Below are 24,183 nucleotides of genomic sequence, written 5' to 3'. Positions count from 1 at the left end.
CCTCATACATTGCCTTAGTGACCTTTTCAAAGAAGTCCACCAGATTCAGTAAGCATGACCTTCCTTTCACAATACCAAACTGGGATGAGTCCAGTGACTGGAGGTTGTCTACATCCTTGCTGATAATTTCCACAATTATTTCCATGGCTTAGCAAATGAGACTACTCAGACTAATGGATCTATAGTTTCCAGGATCAGTTGAAGGTCCTCCATTATGAAGGGGTATGACCATCTCTGTCTTCAGTTCATGTGGCACAAAGCCTGTTTTAAGACTGTAGTTAAATAATGACTCAAGTGGCCCTGATAAGCTGTATTTTAGACTATTCAGGAGGCATCCTGGGATGTTGTCTGCGGCCCACTGAGGTTGTATTCTTGGCTTTAATGAGTGCAGTCAGTACATGCTCCCTAGTTATAGTTGGAGGGGTTATGTTTGAGGGTATCATTGGGAGTATGATGTGGAGTGAGAGTGGGGTAAAATTGGTACTAAATTTGCCTGCTAACAGGTTCCCTATATCGCCAGGCTTTGTGAATGTGGCACCATTAACCACCATTTCAGCACATTGCTGTGTTCTCCCTTTGAGGTTTCTGACATACCTGTAGAAGGCCTTATGGCTATCTTTTACCTAGGAAGCTATCTTAACTTCAAAGCTGGCTTTACTTGACCTAATTAGCCCTCTTTGCTGTCTATTTACTTCGATGAGAGAATTTTTATCTTTATGGGAGTTACCCTTCTTGATTTTTTGTATTTTTTTTCTTTTGTTGTATATCCTGTTTAATTTGGGATGCCACCAATGCAGTTTGTTTCTGAGGCCATTGCTGAACTTACTTCTGGTGGGTACAACAGCCTCTACGCAGCCATTGACATGGCTGTATAGAGTTTCCGAGAGCAATTCAGTATAGAGTAGAGTGTTCTCAGGGTCTGAAGAGGCATTGAATTTTGGCAAGCTATCACTTAGCAGGTAATTTGCCTTGGAATAGTTCATAACTGTTAACTGGTTTTAATGAGATTATGGAGTTGATTTTGATTCTGAAGGAGAACGCTTTACAGTCTGACATTACTAGGGAGACATGGGGGGGCAGTATTATCCCATATTTCTGAGCACAAGGTCCAGTATGTTGGGGCCTATAGTGGGCATATTAACTATTTGGTCAAGGGTGTTTTTATTTATGAAGTCCAGGAATCTCTGTGCCTGTAGATTTGAGGCCATAGAGGGGTAATTAAAGTCTCCCATGAGTAGGGTTTCATGTTGGATAGTAAGTGTCCCCAGTAGGGTCAAGTATGCATTATGAGCATTTTGGGACATTTGTCAGGAAATGGTACCGGATTTTGTCAATGGTGATCTGCAGGTAGAGGAACTACAGCATGTCATCCTATTTGACCACCCAAGAGGTATGCTTATTGATGTATATTGAGACACCTCCACTTGTAGCCCTTGTCTGTACAGCCGCTGGTCTAAAAATGTGGAAGGCACTAAAACTTTGCACTGCCAGGGTCCTCTGCCTCTTTAAACCATGTCTCGGAAACTGCACAGATATTTATATTCTCTAGTGTAAGGAGTGCTTAGAGGGAGTGTATTTTTTTTATTTAGTCTCCTAGCATTGTTTGAGGTTTTGTTGAGTTTATTTTGCTGTGCTGATGATTTTGCTATGTCGGTAAGTTTGTCAATTTGGCATTGCCTAAAAAAGGCACTGTGAGGATAGACAAAGCCTTGTCCAGTATTTGAAAGCCGGGGGGGGGGGGTGCAGACCATCCTTGGCAAAGCAACTTAATCTGTTTATGTCCTCCTGAGCTGACAAATATTGGCTTGCTGTAGAATGACAGCCAGTTATTGAAATTGGTAATTTATTTGCCCGTATTGTGATGCCATCCTTCCATGGCAGGGCTAGCCACCTGGTGGTGTAATAATAATCATTGTTGAAGTGATGCCCTGAGCCTATATGGAAAAAGGGGTTGTGGATGGATTGTGGCATCATCCTTGGTGATGGTAATATGCAGCTCAGTGCCAGACTCATACCAGCATCAGTTCCAATAATGTCTCTGTTCATATAGTCCTGGGTGGTACATCTTGGGTCTTTTATACCTGCATGGACTATGATGGAATCATATTGGTACCTGTGATGTACTGACATGAGTGCATGCGTGATTTGTCAGATCCCGTCTCCAGATAAGAAGCTATCAGATCCAATGTTGTCTATTTTTGTATGTTCCAACCTATGGTTGTCTGATATGATAGGATCCGACAACCATAAATTTGAATGAACGAAAATAGACAACACTGGATTTAACATTATGGCGAGTACATAACTTTCATTTATCTTCTTCTTATTCAGTTTGTTTAGCGGGGCATCAGTATAACTTACAATGGAGTCCCTTATGATGAGAGTCATGGAAAGTGTTTTCTCTTGCCATAGGGACTTAGTCTTTGGGGAGGCACTGATAATGACAGTATGTGTGGTGCTAGTTGGTGTTTTTTCTGAGTGTTTTAGGCTTGCTGAGGCATAGCTTTGAAAGCAGGTGGTATAGATGATCTTTGTTGTTTAGGAAGACTGCTTTTAAGTGCCTTAGCATATGTTAGTCTGTGTGTGTGTGTGTGTGTTGTGCTTTGTGAGGTGGGTGTTGTATGTGTGGTTTTGACAACCTGATTTAGACTTGTTTGCAAGAGCTTTGCCTCCATTGTCATTGTGTAAGAACACCTCTCGAATACTTTGATTCCTGAAGGATTAAGTGATTGTCAGTAAACACAAGACAGTTGTTACATTGTCTCAAGATGCCCATAGCCACAAAGCTGGCTACAGAGAAGTTAGGAAATTGTTTATCCATACTGTCCAGTCTTTTGATTTCTGAGCTACAAGGGTATTGTTTATAGGGGTTAGAAAGCCATGAAAGGCGCTTTGATGGTGTAGACTAATAAGGGTGCTTTATTGGGGCAGATTGTGCTAAAGAATACTAAATTTTACTAACTTTAATGATACAGTACTGAATTCTACTTAATTTGTAGGTATTACCACCATAGCCGGCCTTAGGCATAGGCCAACTAGGCAGCCGCCTAGGGCGCTACAATAGCAGGGGCGCTTTTCCAATATTTATTTGGTGTAGGTAGACCAGGATAGGGGCACCAAGTGATGTGGTGGGGGGCGCCGTGGAGCCCTTTTGCCTAGGGCACCAGTTGACCTAAGGCCGCTCCTGATTACCACTCGACACCCAAGTATCTGCTCTAAGCTTGTAGGCTCACAAGGCATTTGCACTATGTTGCTGCTTCGCAAGTTACATTTTTATAGATCGTTCTACAGAGAAAATTTACTTTCTAGGATTTTGCTACTGTATAGGGTACTGCTAACCTACGCAAGCATGCAAAGTTTATAGCAGCACAGAAAAAAATGGAAAGCTAAATAACAAGGCCAATAAAATGACTACACTTTGAGTCCTTGTGTGTGTTTCTCAATTCAGATATACCAGCCAATCACCTCCTACTCACGAGATGAATAATCCCAGTCCTGCTGATGTAAAAACACAGTAGAACAGACCCACAAGTGCAATACCAACACAAACCGCTTAAACGACTAGCTGGAAATTCCTTGCTGAATGTAATTTCAAGGCAGTAACAGTGACAGGAAGAGCAATTTTTTTTTTAACAAAAAAAAGAAATCTGTGAAATGCCCATATAGAAGTAGGAAACATAAATGATCACTCCAAATAACTAAGTGCGATTTTGCAATCACAGGTACTTAACTTTGATTGGATGGCACTGGATACAAGTAAAACATTTCTGGAATGCAGGCTAGGACTACAAGCTTTGGTGAGGTCCAGGAAAATGAGTAGGAGACAGTACTGTAGTATAGGAGGTTGACTCAAGATCAGTACTGGTTTGCTGTGTGGTCATTCAGTATTGTGAGTCGGTGGGAAGAGCACATAAGTAGCTAATACAACAGTCAACAGCAATGAAGGAGTGGAGGGAGGAACTTTGGAAATCAGATAATCATAAGGGGTAGAGAAACAGCCTTATAAAACAACAGCTGCAGAAGGGTGGAAGGGTTTAGGATAGGAGGGTTGGGAATTTTTCAAGGAACAAGCAAGCTAGAAGTCAAATAAAGGCAGTATTTGAGCACTTTCAGAAACTAAATTATATGATAGTGGGGGATGGGCCAGGTAAACAATAAGCAGACTATAAAAGAAATGAAGCCTAAATTGGAGCTGAGACAATTCTCTTACTAATGAACTTCTGCTACAGTTTAAGGCATCCGACTGTAGTGATTTACCAGTAACACTGTTTATGGAAAAAAATGCAGTAATAAATGATTTAAGTTACACATCTGGTAGTAGTAGTATGCAGTTCTGTCACAGCTGTGAAGTAAGCTACAATACTTTGGCCCAGCAGAGTTTAAAATGCAAACAGATTGCTTGAACAAACTAAAAAATATAATCAGATGGAACAGAGCAGAAAAGTACAGCAAAGTACTATCACCACACAAATCACTGTAATTGCACCTAAATAGTTTAGCAGAATTTAAATAGTTAACATAATTTAATTTTCTTTCATTTTTGCTGAAAAGCTAGTTACTTATCTATACATCTCTTAGTCTTGGATAAAAGACCAGATTAAATAGATGGTCAAACAAGGAGGATTTAGACCAAATACAGGCCACCCATATGTACGTGTATGTAGGTAAAGTTGTGTTTGTGTGTGTGTGTGTGTGTGTGTATATATATATATATATATATATATATATATATATATATATATATATATATATGTGTGTGTGTGTGTATGTGTGCATGTGTATGTATGTGTGTGTATGTGTGTGTATATATATATATATATATATATATATATATATATATATATGTATTTAGATATATATATATATAGATATATATATATATATAGATATATATATATATGTTTTTTTCTCCTTCTGGCTGCTCTCGTTAGGGGTCGCCACAGTGGATCTATTTCCATTTCATCCTGTCCTCTGCATTTTGCTCTTTCACACCAGCATGTCCACTCTCACCACATCCGTAAACCTTATCTTAGGCCTAACTCTCTTCCTCTTACCTGACAGCTCCATCCTTAGCATCATTCTCCCAATGTACCCAGCATCCCTCTTCAGTGCATGTCCAAACCAGTGCAATCTCGCCTCTTTGGCTTTGTCTCAAACCGTCCAACGTGAGCTTGACCCTCTGATATACTCATTTCTAATCCTGTCCATCCTTGTCACACCCAGTGCAGATCTTAACATCTTTGTCTGCTACCTCCAGCTCTGAAGCTACACACACACATACATATATGTGTGTGTATGTGTATATATATATATATATATATATATATATATATATATATATATAGTTAGATATCTCTCTCTCTCTCTCTCTATATATATATATATATATATATATATATATATATATATACGCACACACACACACATATATACACACACACACACATACAGTGGATATAAAAAGTGTACACAACAGGTTTTTGTGATATAAAAAATGAGACCACAATAAATCATTTCAAAACTTTTCCTACCTTTAATGTGACTTATAACCTGTACAGTTCAATTAAAAAATAAACAAATCTGTTAGGGGATAAAATATAAAAATATATATATAAAAAAAGTACAATAAGCTGGTTTCATAAGTGTGCACACCCTTAAACTAGTTCTAAAAATCCTTCTCTTATGTGATGTTGTAAATGAATTTAATACACCTTTCCTGAAAATCCTAAATTGCCTTGCACCTTCTAAAATGAAGTGACTAAAAACAAATACAATTTTGCTGTCTAGAAAAAGGAAAACACTAATGCAGGATAGAGAAAAAGCATGGAAGGAATGGCAAAAATGTAAAATACCACATCTTGAAGACTTCAGAATGCTTCACACATAACTTTCAGAATAATAGTAAACACAACCCTAAAAAATTCTAAACAGCTGTTAAGGAAATCTTGCATTCTGGTCATAAATTCAAACCTAACTCCTCTCCCAATAACTCATCACTCGAGACTGCAATACATTTTAGCTTTTATTTCATAGATAGTATAGCGTCTCTAACCAAGGATTCCCCAGCATCTAATCCTGATCCTGTCCAGCAGCCATGCATCACCACATCCATTGTCACATTCAAGCATGTGCCCATATCCTATGTAAAGCTACTTTTAAACTCAGACTATGCTGTAGTTAAGCTGATGACCTTGTAAGCAAATACCTTAAAATAACAGCTGATAGCATTGCCTACCCACTCTCGGTAATTATAAATAGGTCAATTCAGCAATATCACTTTCCCCTCTCTCTGGAAAAAGTCACACATTATCCCTCTGCACAAAGAAGGAAATTTAGCAGACATTATTAACTTTAGACCTATAGCAATCTTATCCCTGCCGCTCCGAAATACTTAAAATGTATTCAAAAACAATTGCTTAACTATTTCCTGCAGGAAGAACTGTTATTCCCCACACAACATGGCTTCTGTCCTTTCCATGATACTAACACTGCACTTCTAAATTATATAGATACAGTCAGTAAAGCTAGAGATAATGGCAAACTAGTCTCCTCCTTATTTCTAGATTTGTCTAAAGTCTTTGCAGTTTGTCACAGCCAACTTTTACTTCAGATGTCCTCATTAGGTCAGTCTTAGTCCACCCTTCTTGTGGTTCAAAACCTAACTATCCACTAGGTGTCAGTCAGTAAAATGTTACACCACTCTCTCTCTCTCTCCATACCTCCTTGCCACCATCAGTGTACCTTTATTTTTGCTCCCCTCCTCTCTAACATTCTCAGCAACAGCCCGTACACATCCAGATAACAGGCCTCCCTAATACAGTACTCTCATGATTCTGTACTCATTTGCACATCTGACAGTGTGGTACACTTCAAGAAAATTACTCAAGAAGCTTTAATAGTAATTGAAACATGGCTACTTCCCTCCAGATCCCTTTCCCATAAAAAAAACAACATAATTTATTAAAGTTCTCTGTCTTGGTAACACAACCATTGAAGTCACTTCTCATAGCAAATTATTAGGGATGATAGTGAATGGTAATCTTAAATTCGATCTGCATGAACAAAATTGCATAAGAAAATCTCATCAAAAACTGTGGATGCTTTATAGTGCCAAAGACGTTCTCACTGATGCAACTAAAGCCGCACTTGCTACTACTTATCTCCTCCCCACATGTTTTTATGCTGCTTCCCATCCTTACTAACACAAAAATCAAAGCTTGAACAATGATATAAAAAAGTTGCTTAATTTGCAGCCATTACCCCTTTCAGAATCCACCACTGTATAGCACTAAAAAGCCTAAAGCCAGGATGGCTGAATAGTTACGGTGTCGGACTTAAGATCCAGTGGATGTATATCCATGTGGGGTCAAACCCCACTCCTGGTAGTTTCTCCCTTGGGTTTCAGGCTCTTGCCTCCCCCCCTAGTGCCTTTTTAGGCAATGCCATGAGGTCAAAACTACCAACATGAAAATTTCATCAAAATGTAAATTAAAGTTCATGCTGCTAAACGCTTAATGTCTAAACATGAAACTGCACTCATTGCAAGCATTCTTAACCCAGGAAGAAGCTATTTGTGCAGTCGCAGAAACCTGGTTCAAAGCTGTGGAGAGCAGACCCCAAACCATGGGCAGCAAAACAAAATGAGGTGGAGTTGCAATATATATAAAAGGCGTACACACCTCTAGGCTGGTCAAACACTATGATGCATGGGAAACCGTCTAGGTGCAGTTAACAACTGACAAGATCCCTATTTAAATCATAGCTAGCTATAGGCCTCCAACTTTGACACAAGATGCCCACTCTTCCTATCTGGACCTCTTTGAATCTTTCAAGATTCAACCCTTTACCCTGTTCCTCAGTGACTTTAACTATCCAACAATAGATTGAAAGAAATACTCATGCAAAAACACAAATGCCCAGCAATTCCTTGATTTCATCAATGCAAATGCCTTGGACCAGTTGGTTGACACCCCCACAAGAGGTGAAAATATCTTGGACTTGATGTTAGCCAACATGAGTAACCACTGCAGCATCTCTACAGTGTCATCATCCCTGGTAAGATCCGATCACAAAGCAATCACTTTCGAAGTCACCCCCCCCCCCCACACTAGGGTCAAACAAAAAAACTTCTCCAAAGCTGATTACAACCTCCTGAGGGAAGGTATAAACAGCTTCACACACATCCTCCCCTCCATAGGAACTGGCATGTATGTCCAAACCTACACCAAAGTACTGTAGGAGCATTCATATTGCTGCATAGAATCAGGAATATCAGACGGGACAAAATCCTCCTCCTCAAGGAAGATTAAACCTATCTGGTGGACATCTACAATAAATAAACTCTATAATAAAATGAAAAAGTTGCTGTCCAGCACCAAGAAGGAGCAGGTACCTAATTGGAAGCAATCTCTCCTTAGCCTGAGCAAGCAAATAAGACCACTAGTGAAATCCTCCAAAGCAAACTTCTAGTCCACACTGGCCACATCTACTAAAGACAATCATAAGGCCTTCTTTACATATGTCCGCAGTCTCAAAGGAAGCACCCAGATCTGCTCAGAACTGGTGATCAAGGATACCACATCCAGAAACTCTGTAGATATAGCTAACCTGCTGGCAGACAAGTTCGGTGACAACTTCACTCCTCTGTCCCCCATCAGTAAAATAGAACATCCCCAGTACCTGCCCCCTCCCCTTATCTCTAGGGAGCAAGTCATCACTGTCCTCTCTAAGGCAAAAAATACAGCCTCCATGGGACCCGATAACATCCCAGGCTGCATCCTACATGAACTCAGGCAGGAACATGCAGCACCACTAGACATCCTTTGCAACCAGCGCCTGAGTGCTGGCTTTGTCCCAGCTGAATGAAGGACAGCTACTGTCATCCCTTTGCACAATGGTGAAGCATTCACCAATCCAGGAAATTACAGACCCATCAGCCTAACTAGCCTGATCTGCAAGGCAGTAAAGCGGATAATCATGGACCTCATTAACAAGGACATTGGAAACCTCCAGATACTTGATCCGACACAGTTTGATTTTGTCAGTGAGAGGGCATGCCTGTTAAATTTAGCGGACTTCTTTGAGACAGTCACCAAGGTCATAGAAGGGGGAAGACTGTGCACACTGCCTACCTTGACCTGGCCAAAGCCTTTGATACTGTTCCCCATTTGGGTATAATAGATAAACTTTTTAAACTAGGCATCAGTCCATATATTACCAGATGGGTAGCAAACTGGCGCAGTGATAGAACCCACCTAGTAAAAGTAGGGGACCACCTCAAGTAGTAGACCTATAACAAGTGGTGTAACCCAAGGATCGGTCTTGGGCCCTCTGCTGTTTAGAATATATTTCTCGGAGGTGCAGGCAAAGTCTAGTGGGCTATGGCTGACCAAGTTTGCAGATGATTGCAAGCTGGGTGCTCTCATCACTTCCCTCAGTGATGTGGACATCCTCCAAGAGGGTCTCACCCAAACAAATGACTGGTGCCAGAAACATGGCCTTAAACTGAATGCGAAAAAATGCATCATCCCTTTCGAGGAGAGTAACATCACCACAAATTATCACACTGATAATAAGGTCCTATGCATGCAGTCCGTCGTGAGGGACTTGGGCCCCCAGGGTGATAGCAAACTGACTTTTGACCACCATATTGCCACCATTGTACGGAAATCTTTCTGCATGGCCCACCTCATTAGTAAGGGTATCTCATCCAGAGACAAGGTGATCATAACATCCCTATATTCTTCCCATATAAGACCCATTATTGAGTACAATGCCCTTTTTGGCATGTACCTCACAAAGCACATATGCAGCACCTGGAGGGACCACAGAGGTTCCTCATCTGGAGAATGCAGGGCCTCAAACATCTACCCTACACAGGCTAAAAGCCCTGTCCCACTACTCAGTCTCCTACAACCTTCTCAGAGGTGACCTCTGTCTGGCATACAAAGCAATCTCAGACCCCGCCCTGATGGGACTGCTGCATATCTACAAGTCAAGCTCCACTCGAGTAACTTGCATGCCTTCCATGCATGTACCTCACAAAGCACATATGCAGCACCTGGAGGGACCACAGAGGTTCCTCATCTGGAGAATCCAGGGCCTCAGACATCTACCCTACACAGGCGAAAAGCCCTGTCCCTGTACTCAGTCTCCTACAGCCTTTTCAGAGGTGACCTCTGTCTGGCATACAAAGCAATCTCAGACCCCGCCCTGATAGGACTGCTGCATATCTACAAGTCAAGCTCCACTCGAGTAACTTGCATGCCTGACCTCAACTTGGTCTGTGACATCAATAGGGCTTGTTGGTGGGACATATTTGTGTCCCAGAGACTCCCCCTTTTGTGGAATAGACTCCCTCTCCACTTAAAGCAGAGTACCTCATTAACCCTTTTTAAGTGCAACCTGGATAACTAGATGGAGAACAGAAAATGCACCCCTGGGATTCTACCTGTCTCCCTGCTGGACAGTGGCATAGGGTGCTGACTTTTTGGAACATGGGCTAAATTCTTAGCTAGGCTTGTAAGGGCCTCGGGGCCAATAGCCTAGTAACTTCCTATGATCCTAAATTGGTTAAATCTACCCCCATCAACTAACATCGACACAGTTTCTTAAAACATATAAAATTATCCAGAATCCAGCCCTAAGTAACATTCTACACAACTGTGTTCCTAGTCGGTCTTGTAATCTAGTGACCAAAAACTCCTGTCTGTCCACAAACTTATGAAGTCTGCTGGGGATTGTCTGTATATGTACTATGTTGCTGAAGCCTGAAACTCCTTATCTTTATTCATCAGGCCAATATCATTCCTCCCATCCTTCGAAACCATTCTGAAAGACTTCCTTACCTTAAGCTGGTTGTGTTCTTGCTCAACACCAGGATAAACCGTATCCCTAAATGTGAACAAATACCCATTCATACCTGCATCTCTTACTTTCCCTTCTTCACTCACTTCCTTAATTCTTTCAATTGCTTTCCCCTGCCTTTCTCTCTAGGTGTACCATAAGCCTGCTTTTGTCTTACTTCATGTTGTATTTCCTGTATTTCTCAATAAACTGGCTACAATTTCTCTAACAGTTGTCATAGAACTTTTATCTATTTTTAACCAGTGTTTTCATGTTGTGTCTAGTTTGGTATAATTACTGTATTTGTTTTTTTTGCATTTATTTTATTTATTTTTATTTTATTTTACATTTGTTGACCGGGCTAGTCCAGCTGGATATATGTCCATTTTCAGTGGAGGCCCGGGGAGAAAAGCTCCAGAAATTTCAGCATTATAAAAGGTCAAGACAAAAACATTGACATTTTTTTTTTTACAATATTACAAGGAAAAGAAAAAAAATTATCAATGAAATAGATGAGCAAGACTGAGTCAGTTGCATTAGAAATTGTGAATTACAAATCTTTATAACATATTATAAGCTTAGGATTTTATATTATTAATTCTGTTATGGAAGGAAAATGAAATCTAAAACTAAATTAGTTATAGGTAGTAGTTTATATTAATTGGTACTCAGTTCACACAAACACAGGAAAGAAAATGCAGGAGATCAATAGGTAAGAAGATCAGCAAACCAGGGGATGATTTATAGTGTTCTTGTCACTTAAGCTATGATACTATATGAAGGTGATTGTTCATTCTACAGTATTTACATGAGGAAAAAATCCTAAGGAAGGGTAAGCTCGCTAATAATTAGTGAGTAAACACAAGTTCATGATCATGAGAGACTGGGAATAATGAAAGTCTAGTTAAAAGTCATTAATTTTAAAGACACTAAAATTATTGTTCTTAATGATTTGTAATACTTTAGACATTTTCTCTGCAGGCCTCTGCTGAAAGTGTGCTAGTACCCAGTCAGACTTTTCCAATAATCAAATGTAAATAAATAAATAATCGATAAACCCACTCAGATCATCTCTTGTACTATTCCATAAGACAAATATATTATTTAGGCACCATAAATGCAATTTACAAAAGTTGTAGTAACCTTCTTGAAAAACATGTTCCCACGAAAGCATAACTAGGTTTACATAAATACTCGTACACACTGCCTCTTTTGCAACATCTTTCACCTGTGTATACATTTCATCTTCAAAATATTATATGCCACAGCTCACCAACAATTGTAGAATGACTGTTAATGAATAGTGAGGCATTTCTGTGTTTGGTTGCTCCTGATTTTGTCCTGTGACCTCACTCCAGTAGGTATGAGGATATTGCCGTATAACCCCTCCCCAACCATATACAATTCATACCTTGACTACTGTTTTATGCATGGATAATTAGACATACATGCACATGTGCATTTTATTTGTGTATCTTGTGTATGTTTGTATGTATATGTTTGAATATATGAACGATGCAAACATATGTATGTTTATATGCATGTACATACACACATATATAAATGGGCTAAATGACAGAAACTTAACACTGCAGAGATAGAAACTGAAAAGTATGATAAGAAAACTTTGAAATGTAAGCCTAACAGTGAAAATGAAATTTTTCTGTAAGACTTTTTGTGTGTGTGTGTGTGTGTGTGTGTGTGTGTGTGTGTGTGTGTGTGTGTGTGTGTGTGTGTGGGTAAGGAGGTTGCTTCTGCATGACTTGACATGGAAACTGTACCAACCACACCTTGAAGCTTTTATTTATGCTAACTCTGAGATTGCTATATCTCAGTAATACAAATTCTCTGACATACGCAAGTCTTGAACTTTATGCATGTAACACTGTTTGCACTGTAATAATTACAGTTTTGAGTTCTGTACTTTCTTTTGTCATCTTTCTGCTTTGCTGCTCCTTGTGTGTGCAAGTATACTTATCTAATGTGTGTGTGTGTGTGCGTGTGTGTGTGTACGCGTGTGTGTGTGTGTGTATATGGGTTCACTAGACAATCTCGAAATACTGAAATGTCAAATTTCATTATTTTGAGACTGAATAGTCGAAAGTGCAGTTACACGAAACTGCACTGTCTCTAATGCGTAAATGTCGAAGCCGCTGTTATGGTGTCGCGATCTAGACGTGTGGTGTGGTTTGTGGATTTAGCAGGAGAATTCAGGTAAGTGGTGTTTACGTAAGGGTATTAGGTAGGGATTTTAGTGTATGTGTATGTTTGTGTGTGTTTAGTGCGACCTCGGAGTTAGTATATATAAGTAGGGGAGTGTGGGGGGTGCTGCTTATAGGTAGGATAGGTGTGTTTGTATGTTATGTTGTGTTTGTGTGTGTTGTTTTGTTTGTTGTAGTGTAGTTAGGTAGGTGTGTGTGTATGTTTGTTTGTGTGGTGGTTTGTATGTGTGTGTATATGGTCGCGATTTTGGTTTTCGCGGTTGTGGGTTTTCGGGCATGTGGAAGTTCGACTATACAGTCTCAAAATACTGAAATTCGACATTTGAGTATTTCGAGATTGTTTAATGAATCCGTGTATATATATATATATATATATATATATATATATATATATATATATATATATATATTATATATGTGTGTGTGTAGTTTGTTTTGTAATTCATACAGATTGTTTTTGATACCAGCCATTGTGCATTATTTGTAAATAATGCCTTGTATGCTATTTAGAAAGGGTAAATTCTTCAGGCCATTTCATAAATTCATTCACAGTAATTTAAATGTAACAAGCAGTTGTTTTCTCCTTCAGGCATGTGTGGAAGTGGTGTTTTAGTGCAGTAGAGCAGTCTGATTAGTTAAGGAGATGTTTGCAACTGAAATGTGTTGGCTGGATATTTCATATTCATATAAGACAACTACATAATTGGCATCAGTTCCCATTAATAAGGTCAGATCACATTTTTCTGGTGTCATTGTTATTTTGCAGATTTTATAATTTTCTTTCTGTAGAAAGATTAATTATTTACTAGAGGACTGATGTTCATGTTCTTCTGCTTCCTTTCATCACAGGTGATGATACATTGAAGACATGGGACATAAGAAACTTCAGGAAACCTTTGAATGTAGCCACCGGTCTGCCTAGTTTTTTTCCTATGTAAGTAGTGATGTTAATGTCAGACAGCAGACAGTTTTGTCTTGTTAATTCTATCCTCTCTCATCAGCTTCCTTTTCTTCTCATTATTCTTTCTGTGCTATTTTAATCTGCTAGCAGCATTTGGAAACTGTAAAACAGCTGTCATAAAGTCGACAGTGTTCATTTACTCTTTTATATGTGTCTGATTTTTTTGTATTTGACTTCTTTCCTATTTGTTGTATTCACTTACATGTTTCTTTGTTGCACTTTAACAGAGTCACTTAAGAGTTCATGGTTACTATGTTGATCTTTCATAATTTTCTTTAATGGTCTTTTTATTGTGTGCTTACTGTTTCATCATATTTCACTTTGGTGCTCAGAAAAGCATCCCTTGGATCAAATTCACCTACCTGGTTGATAAATAAGCAAACAATAAATAAATAAATAGTGATTTGCAATTCTGATACAGGTATCATTTGACACAGCACAGTTTCAATTAATTTTGTCTCTCAGAGTTGATCTTTGTTGTAGTGCCAGATAGTCCTCTCTCCACACAGTACATTTGTTTCACCTAACATGGGTGATGGATTTCTTTATTTGAACAGGATGGATGTGATTTATTTCTCATATGTGTCATGTCGTTTTTTTGCACCTCACTGATCTGACTGTTTATTTAATACAGTGCATTTTTAATAAAACTGGAATAGTTTTGGGACCAAAAAGATTACTACCCAATTTTAAACACCTGCTTGCAACTGTGGTGTGCAGTATTCCTGACTGCTGCACATTGCCAAGCTCAGAGCAAATTGGAGCACAGTGACATGTAAAACAGTGCAATATACAGCTACAGAAATAAGTGACAGCCAATCATAAGAACACTTATTTTGGTGTGTGACATGACTAGAGTATAGAAAACCAGTAATTCACCTTTTGTCACAAAAATAAACATGATGAAAGAGCTCATTAAAAAAAAAAAAACACTGGCACGATAAGCAGTCTAACACCTCGCCACGTTTATCAGTGAAGTAGGATTAGCTGGTAAACAGTTTAAAAAGATTCACTTCCCTGATCTTATATGAATTTGTTTCAGGTCAAACCAGTAAAATATGTCTTGGTCAGTAGGCAGCAGTAGCACTGTTGGCCACCTCAAAGTAGCCCAGCTAAATGGAGTGCAGTGCTGTGTAAAAGACTGCAATATAAAGCTATAGAAAAAAGCTAAGAGTCCGTCAGAAAACTGCTGCTTCATCAGCTATCATTGCTATACAGTTTACATTCTCTCACAAGGTAAACAATGTGAAAACATTCCAAAGGAACAGAAAACACTGAACCTCCAATATGCTGTGTGGTTAAGAGCAGAAATAGCGTTGATCCCGTACCCGATTTAAAAATATAGAGAACAGAGGTTTTAATTTATTTGAATGTCAGGAAAAAACTAAACCATCGCATGAAGAGGTCTTAAAAAAAAGCACTAAAAAGTCTCTTCTTAAGGAAAATCAAGTTTCTGCTTTATGGTCCAGTTCACTGGGCACCGGTTTGGGACCAGTGGATCAGAGGATCGTAATCCTAGCCAAGAGTTTATCCCCAAAAATAAATCTCAGTCAGCACCTGTCTCCCCTGTCAATGAGGGACACAGGTGGAACCCCTGGGACAAGTTTGTGGTTTCCCATCCACTCATCAAGGTTGCGCTTGAAGAGGGTCATTGAGATGCTCTGTTTGACGTGTATGGGAAGTCTGTTCCAGAGTCACGGCAGCCCTTGGGAGACACACCTAGCTGTCCATCAGGTTTTGTTGATGTCTCATATTAGATTCAGGCCTTTTGAACAGGTAGTGCATGAAGAGTTAGACTTACAGATATGGAGCATCTCTAGTAGTGTAGGGTCCGAGATTGTCTTGTAGGCGAGATACAGATCACCCCTGAGCAGTCTGTTCAATACCAAGTAGAGTGATAGTGATTTGAGCCTATCTGCAAAGGAGAAGTTTTGGAAGCCATGGATTTTCTTTGTGAGGTATTTCAGTGGCCTTTCCAGCTGATGATTGGAGAGGTACATCCCATACGGGGCGTTATACTCAATTATTGGTCTAATGAGCAAGGAGTATAGAGATGTAATAACCTCCTTTTTTCTGGATGCAGTCGTAAAAGGCTTTTCTGACCACTGACGCTACATGATGGTTGAATGTGAGGTGGCTATCAGTCTGAGTGTCCAGGTCTGTCACCACAGGTTGTGTGCTTAGGGGGTTGCCGTTGATGTGGTAATCGGTAGGGGTTGTGTTTTTGCCGAATGGTATGATACATTTTTTTGCATTAAGCTTGAGGTCATGACTTTGGCACCAGTCATTAGTTGCTGTGAGACCCTCTTGCAGTATGTTAACATAATTTGGGGAGTCAGTGGCAGCACCCAACTTACAGTCCGCAAACTTGGTCAACCACAGGGTTTTTGTCTTTGCCTGGACCTCTGAGAAATAGATATCAAACAGTAGATGTCCCAGGACAGATCCCTGAGGAACTCCACTAGTGACAGGTCTGCTGTTAGAGGTGGAGGTGCCTATTTTGACTTTGAGGGTCCTGTTGGTGAGCCAGTTGGCCACCCACCTGCTGAGATAGGGTTTACACCAAGTTGTGTTAGCTTTTTGATGATGCCCAAGTGGGGGATTGTGTCAAAGGCCTTGGCCAAGTTCAGGTAAGCTGTATGCACTGACTTTCCCTCATCCAGGGCCTTGGTGACAGTCTCCAAGAAGACAACCAGGTTCAACAAGCAGGATCTGCCCTTGACAAAGCCAAACTGGGTGGAGTCAAGTGCTTGAAGATTGCCTATGTCTTTGTTTGAGATCCATAATAATATGCTTCATGGCTTTACAGATCAGACTTATAAAGCTAATGCGGCAATAGTTTCCAGGGTCAGTAGTGGCACCACCTTTGTGCAAGGAGTTGACAATAGTAGTTGTCTACTCTGCTGGAGTGAAGGCTGTGATTGAATCGGGTGCAGAATGTGGAGAAGCCAGTTCTTGCTGGAGATGGTGCAGAGTACATCCTGAGATACTATCAGGTCCCATGGAAGCTGTGTTCTTTGCCTTGGATAGAGCCTGCAACACTTATGAAACAGAGATACTGGATGCAACTTTGGACAAAGATCAAGTTTCTTTCCACTTGATCCATTTAGAAGTGAGAAAATTAAAGGGTTATGTAGATTAATTTATTAGATCATCCACTCTAAATTAAAAAAAATGGACAAAGATCAAGTTTCTTTCCACTTGATCCATTTAGAAGTGAGAAAATTAAAGGGTTATGTAGATTAATTTATTAGATCATCCACTCTAAATTAAAAAAAAAATCATGAAGTAGCAACTTGGGAACATTCAGATGCCTTATAGGACCAAAGGACAGAAAGCAGAGATCTCAAATCTCAACCAGATACATTGGAAGCCAGGTTAGAAGCATTAGAGGAATCATTGGACCACAAAGACAGATACTTTTGCAAAAAATATTGAATTTGTATGAGTTCCAGAACAGCTGTAAAAAGGAGACTGAAAATTTTATAAAAGTGCATTGCTGAGTGGACCAGCATTTTCGAGCATGAATGTTCAGAGGGTCGCCAGACATGTCAACTGGCTAGTGGACTGCCTGTGAAATAACTTAGAACAGTACTTGTGCACTTTGAAACTTTCTCTATGAAAGAAACTGTTCTCTTAGCAATTTGGAAGCCAGGGGAAAAGTTGATGCTTCGTGCAAAGGATTTGCAGAGCAAAACTACTGTAAAGTAACTGGATGAAGGCAGTACAAATTTCTGCCAGTGATCCATCTCTGCATGATTTAAAACATGAAATTCACAATATTCTGCAGTGCTCAAAGTCTTCTTTTCTGGAGGAACTGTAACTGTTTTTGATAGTAAGGATGATGTGGGTGTGCTAGAAAGTACAGTCTGGCTGTAGAGATGCAATCAGAAGACAGCAATCAGGGCAAAAACTGTGAGGAAAGGAAAACCAGCATGGAGAGACGTTTTGTATCCTTTCCTCATGTTTAAGGCCAGAATGTTTTTTAAACAGAAGGCTGCAGTGTTTTTGAAAAAAAAAAAAAAAAACAAGCATTACTGGAGCAGTTGAATGCACTATTGTTGAACTAAGATTGATGGGTCACATGTAAAACTGAAAATACTGCATTAAAAAGAGATTTTTTTTTTGTATGCAGGATTAAGGATGTGAACTATAAAAATTGTCACAATAGACTAGGAGAGAAATAGCATGTTATGATGCATTTGTTTAAAGTACTAGTGCAATAACTTAATAATCAACATGATGTTGAATTAAGAATTCAGTTTAATTAATACTTCTACAATGCTAAAGAAGGAGGTAAGGCTCTCCCCTTCGGAGAGGAAATGTTTGCATTGTTTTTAGTTATAGTAAAATATGTGCAATATTTTATAAGAACTATGTTTTGCATAATTTTTATTTGAGGTTTGAGGCGCACAGCAGGTTCAGGAGCGGAACAGTTGGATGTGGGGCCGTTCATAAGAAACTAGTTATGCATGGTATAGAAATTGGAGAGAAATTGCCTGCAATCAACATGCTGGGAATAATAGTAGAGAAATTAATAGTGAGATGGTAATAAATTTGAAAGGAGGAGACAAAATATGCAAGCGTGGCCAGATATAAACTTTTTACCTGGAGTGTTAATGAAGACAAACAGGATAATCTCCTTTGTGAAAAAATTTAGACCAGATGTGGCAGCATTTCTGGAAACGCATTCAAATGATCAGGAGCATGAGAAATTGTTTTGGTTTGTATATGCCCAGAGCTATACAGTGGCTAGTCAGGGTAGTAGTAGTATTACCAGTAGTAGTACCAGTAGTAGTAGAGGACAAGCAATACCACTTTACAGATCAAACATGTCTCTCACGGAGGATGAATTAGTAGATAAGGAAGGCAGATATTTGGTAATTAAAGGGGGTAGCATGAAAGAGTACTTTACTCTGACTACAGTCTACTTGTTTAGAACAGAATTGCAGGTACTGTGGGTAAATTTTAATAAGAATTATGGCTTTTACACACAGTATGTTAATATTGAGGGACTGGAACACAGTCTGAAAGCAGTAGGACTTTGCTAGGGATCTTACATCAGTAAATGAGTATTTAGCAGTATTTTGCAAGGTGTTGGGTTTACCTGATACAGCACTTGATATCCGATAGAGTAGCTCACTACACTTAATAATCCCTAAATACAAGACATGGTTCAGAATAGGTAGGGTATATCTTAAACAAGAGCATGTGTACAGGGAGAGGGATTGTCAAGTTTATCTGTTGGTATCAGATCATGCCTTATTACATTTGAGGGTATTAAGTGAGGTTATGTATAACCCTGTTAAGCACTGGAGACTCCTGGGCCTCCTGATAGATAATGGTAAAGATAGTAATAAGATACAAGAAGAATGAACTAGATTCAGATATAGACAAGAGGACAGCAGGACACAATAAAAAGAAATGTTAGCGATGGCATGATGCCCTACTCTGGAGAATTAATCAGGAGAAACAGAGTCAAATTCTGGTTGTTGAAACAGGAAGTAATATAAATACAGAGGGATGGAGGAATTGGCCTTCAGCAGAGTAGACTGGAAATTTATATAAATATATATAGTTTATAGATTTCATTTGGGTAGGATGCAGAACTAGGGTTACTTGGACTAAATTAACCTTCCCAGAAGACTTGGGTGGACTGGACATGCCAGACTATTATATATATGTATTAGGTGCCAGTTGAGGTACTGGTACTGATATTTATATCAGTTAAAGGCTTAAGATGCAGTATGGAAGGCCATAGTGGTAGAAAAAAGGGGAGTTAACTTTGATATTCTTCTGGAAATAGACATGTTTGGAATTTTGTACCAGGAAATGGCTAGTAATAGGAAATTTGTTTTGGGCAATATAAAAAGAAGTCCTAAAAGGTTGTTCATTTGTAAAGTATGTGGAGACTGGCTTTAAGAAAGCATTCACGTATTGATGGCACTACATAGTACGATGCTGGTTACTGTTGTTTAGAATTGGAGAGTAGCATGCACAAAACTTAACTATTGGGATCATTTGAGAGTGGGGGACCAGATTTTGAGTAGGCATATAGCTCAGAAGAAATGTAACCTCCCTGTATGGCTTTAGGTCTGTTTTTTCTGTGTTAAGATATATGGTAAATAATATGAAATGGAAGGAAGTTAGATGAGAAGTGAGACCAAAGTTAGGTCAAACTCTAGTTCATTTGAGAGGTGATAGAGTAAAATGGAGGGGAGTTGTGAGCCAAATTTATAAAGCATTAGAGGAGCTAAAGGTAGGTAGTAGCATTAAGATGAAAGAAGGTTGGAACACAGTGTTGAGTGAACAGATATCATTTGAGGAATAACTGCAGCTATGTAAAGCCCCGAAATATGCAGATGTGTTGGGGAGATTCTGTATCTTTGCATGGAGATGCTTCCAAAGATAGTTTTATACCCCAGCAAGATTGCATTATATGTTAACAATTGCACAAGAAACTTGCTAGAGATGTAATAATGAGTAGAGGAGTTGACTGCATGTGTATATTTTTTGGTTCTGTCAGAAATTACAGGACTTTTTGAAAGGACTGGAAACAGTACTGTGTAATTTAATTGGTATAAATCTGTCATTGGCCCCGGCTTCATTACTGATAGGACTGACACAGTATAAAAGAAATTTGATGAAATTAATTTCGATACAGTCTGGAAAAAAAGCAGCACAGTAATGGAAATAAGGCTGTACTGGTTCAGGACTTCATCCATCCATCCACAGCCCCTTTTTCCCATTTTGTACATGGGGTCAGGGTGATATTTAAGCAAAAGCAATAACAATCGTCTAGAGTTAAAGTTTACACCACCAGGTGGCTAGCACTGCCACATCAGTTCTTCCACAATACACACTGAAACCTATGGCCGATTTAAAACTTCCAGTTCATCTACTGCATGTCTTTAGAAAGTGGGAGGAAACTGGAGCACCCTGAGGAAACGCATGCAAATACAGGGAGGACATGCAGACTCCGCACAGAAGACACCCCAATCGAGAATCGAACCGGGAAACATTTTGCTGGGATGCAACAACACTATCTGCTGTGCCACTGTACTGATAAATAATCAAGTAAAGGCTCTTGGGAAGCTCATGAGTAAATGGTTGCCCTGGTATAAATATATTGGCAGTAGAAATGAAGAAATAGACTCAGGAAATTAAGTTTAGGATATAAAAGGTGGATTAGGTTAGTTCAGTGTGGATAGAGCGTATGAGAGAGCTGGGGAACATGACTGGGATCCTAGGACTTCATAGGGCCCTGATTTAAAAAATAAATAAATAAAAAGAAACACCTGATGCTAGGAAATATTAGTTATGAATAAAAAGGCGTTGAACTTGATAGCCATAGCCACTATAAATAGAGAGACAAACACAATGTAGTGATGTGTGTTAATAACACCTTAATATAGCATGTAGCTAACTTTCTAATGAGAGAAATGTAAACAGTTATTAAATGTCAATCTGTTTTTTTTTCAGAAACTGATGCAATACAGATGTTTGTTGCTTTACTTTTTTTTATATCAGAATGTTAAATAAGAGAGTAAATGAGTTGAAATTTGATAAAATGTTTTCTGTCTATTTTCAATTTTGAATAAAGTGGTGATTTGAAAAAAATGCTGGCACACTAAGTAGTATCGTAGATCAGTACATTTAGCAGCAAAGTAGCATCGGAAGGTAAATAATTTGGAAGGATTCACTTCCCTGATCTTATTAGCAATTGGTTTCAGGTGAAACCCTGTAAAGAACCAGTAGCAGTATTGCATAGCTCAGAGAAGGCCAACCAGATTGCGCATTTACATGCAAAACAGCACAGTATAAAGTTGCAGGCAAAAGTTAACAGCCAGTCAGAAAACCACCTTTTCAATATCTGGAGTGTCTAGACACCTGGAATACCTGCTGTTTACCTTCTCTCATAAGATAAAGTGAGAATCTTCAAAATGAACAGAAAACAAAGGCAACACTAAGCATCATCATAAATTAGAAGTGGTAGCAAGAATGACACATTAGATGGTAAATGGTTTAGAAAAATTCCCTTCCCAGATGAGTGTTTATTTTCAATTGTCTTCTGTGCTTCTGTTTTACTACATATCTCTGTAATCTGTACAACTGTTTTTAATCTCCTATTTGTTATCTGAAAGAGCTGAATATCTGTTACTGTTTTTGACCCTTTCAGCTTGTAGTGAAATATTTTGTCTAGAAAGGCCTAGCTGGCAGAAACTAAATCAGTCTGGTTTAGTCTAGCTAAAAGCATTCCTGCAAAACTGTTATTTTTGATTGGATAATTGGGCTGGTTTCTGTTTCTCTGCCTTTAATAGCCAGTGTTTTAAACCAGAAATACTTGTTTGCTGAATCTGTTCAAAGCTGCAGATAGACTGGCGCAGGTTTGTGGCGTCCAAAGCTTTAGCTGCATGGTTTTGAACCCTTTTTGAGGTATTCCAGCTACAACCTGTTTTTTGTGCAAAAAAAAAAGTTCTAGGCTTGTTTTCCACCTTTCCTGTTACTACAGTAATACAGATTTGCTGTATCCAGGACTGTTTTGTAAGTTTCTAAGTTCCCCAGACCTTTCTGTGTTAGAGCGAAGCCTTCCAGCTTCTCGGTGGGAGTGGTAAGTACTAGGTAGCCTATCTACCATAAGAGGAGTGGTTTCTGGCTGTGAAATTGTAGTTTATTGGCCGTTCGGGCAGGTTTTTCTATCCCTTTCAACTTTCTGGTTTAAAAGCCAGTGTTTGCATGGGTTTGCATTCGTTTAAGCTCCATGGATCCTGTGTGGGAATCCTGCAGACTACAAGAGCAACAGAAAGGAGAAAGAGAGACTTTACATGCCTCCATTTTGATTTTTTCTGATTATACTGCTTTCTGCACTTGATATGTCTTTTTTTTTCATTTAATTGCATTTATTTTAAATGTATTTGCTTTAGTATTGCTACACACTTGTGTGTGGTAGCTTGCACTGCATTTAAAGTATTTTTATTACTGTTTTTTTCTGAAAAAAAAAACACAAAAAAAGTTCTAAGCATGTTTCCCTCCTTTCCTGTTAGTAGAGTAGTCCAGATACAGATTTGCCGGCTGTATCTAGGACTGTTTTGTAAGTTTCTGAGTTTTCCAGACCTTTCTGTGTTAGAAGAAAGCCTTCCAGCTTATCAGTGAGAATGTTAAGCACTAGGCAGCTTATCTACCACAAGAGGAGTGTTTTCTTTTTCTAAAATTGTAGTTTACTGGCCGTTCAACTTTCTGGTTTAAAAGCCCATGTTTGCGCAGGTTTGCACTTGTTTAAGCCCTGCGGATCCTGTTTTGCATCCTGCAGACTACAAGAGCAACAGAAAGGAGAAAGAGACTTTAAGTGCCTCCATTTACATTTTTTTTGAGTATACTGCTTTCTGCACTAAATTTTTTTTTCATTTAACTGTATTTATTTTAACTGTATTTGCTTTAATATTGCTACACACTCAAGTCTGCTAGCTTGCACTGCATTTAAAGTATATTACCGGTGCCAGAAAGTCTGCTCTTCAATTTTTCCCTTAGATCTTGCTAGATCTCTTCTTTTTTGCACTTTAATTAGGTTATTTACCTAGCACTTCATCAGGCTTTTTGTAGTAATTATTGTAGCACACATAAGTGCTATCATCACTAGATGTCCTATAAGGAAACAGCTCCAGTACTTAGTAATGATGACTATCCCTCCTGGCATGTCTAAAGGTCAGTTTCATGTGCTTTCTATTAACCTGGTGAACATGGGTATTCTGAGGCAGTGTAGCAACTAACTCATGTACACAGACAGCCCTCTTCTCTTACCTCCCAACACTCAGACTTGTGAGAGATGCGCTTATATCTCCAAATTACAAGCCATGCACTATCTAGCCAAGACTGGAATAATTGGTCAAGAGGAGAAGGTCAACACCTGCACCGCACCACATGGAACACGTAGCCCTCCAGAACATCCACCCTCACAGCCCTCACAAAAAACACAAACTACACACCCACCTTCGTGGAGGCACTCAGTAGAAATTTACCCAAACAGCAGAGACCTCCAAGGCAGAAACGCACTCAACCACCACAACACAGCACAAGCCACAAGACAGCACAGCTTACCTACACAATGTGTCCCTCAACCTAAGCCCTTAAGGCAAAACAACTTTCCCGATACAATAA

The 24,183-nt window shown here is 39.2% G+C and overlaps 1 protein-coding gene across 1 annotated transcript in view; it reads left to right on the top strand.

Annotated features, from left to right (window-relative positions):
- Positions 1-24,183, top strand: part of WDR70 (WD repeat domain 70) — a 2,546,720-nt gene that overhangs the window by 1,679,133 nt on the left and 843,404 nt on the right. Inside the window, exon 12 of the mRNA XM_044069907.1 lies at positions 13,917-14,001. Coding sequence (XP_043925842.1) covers positions 13,917-14,001 — 85 coding nt within the window. The remainder of the gene's footprint in view (positions 1-13,916; positions 14,002-24,183) is intronic.

This window comes from Protopterus annectens, chromosome 1.part0 (assembly GCF_019279795.1).
Source record: "Protopterus annectens isolate FY-2018-M chromosome 1.part0, PAN1.0, whole genome shotgun sequence".
Taxonomy (NCBI): domain Eukaryota; kingdom Metazoa; phylum Chordata; order Ceratodontiformes; family Protopteridae; genus Protopterus; species Protopterus annectens.
This window is presented reverse-complemented; position numbering and strand designations above follow the sequence as displayed.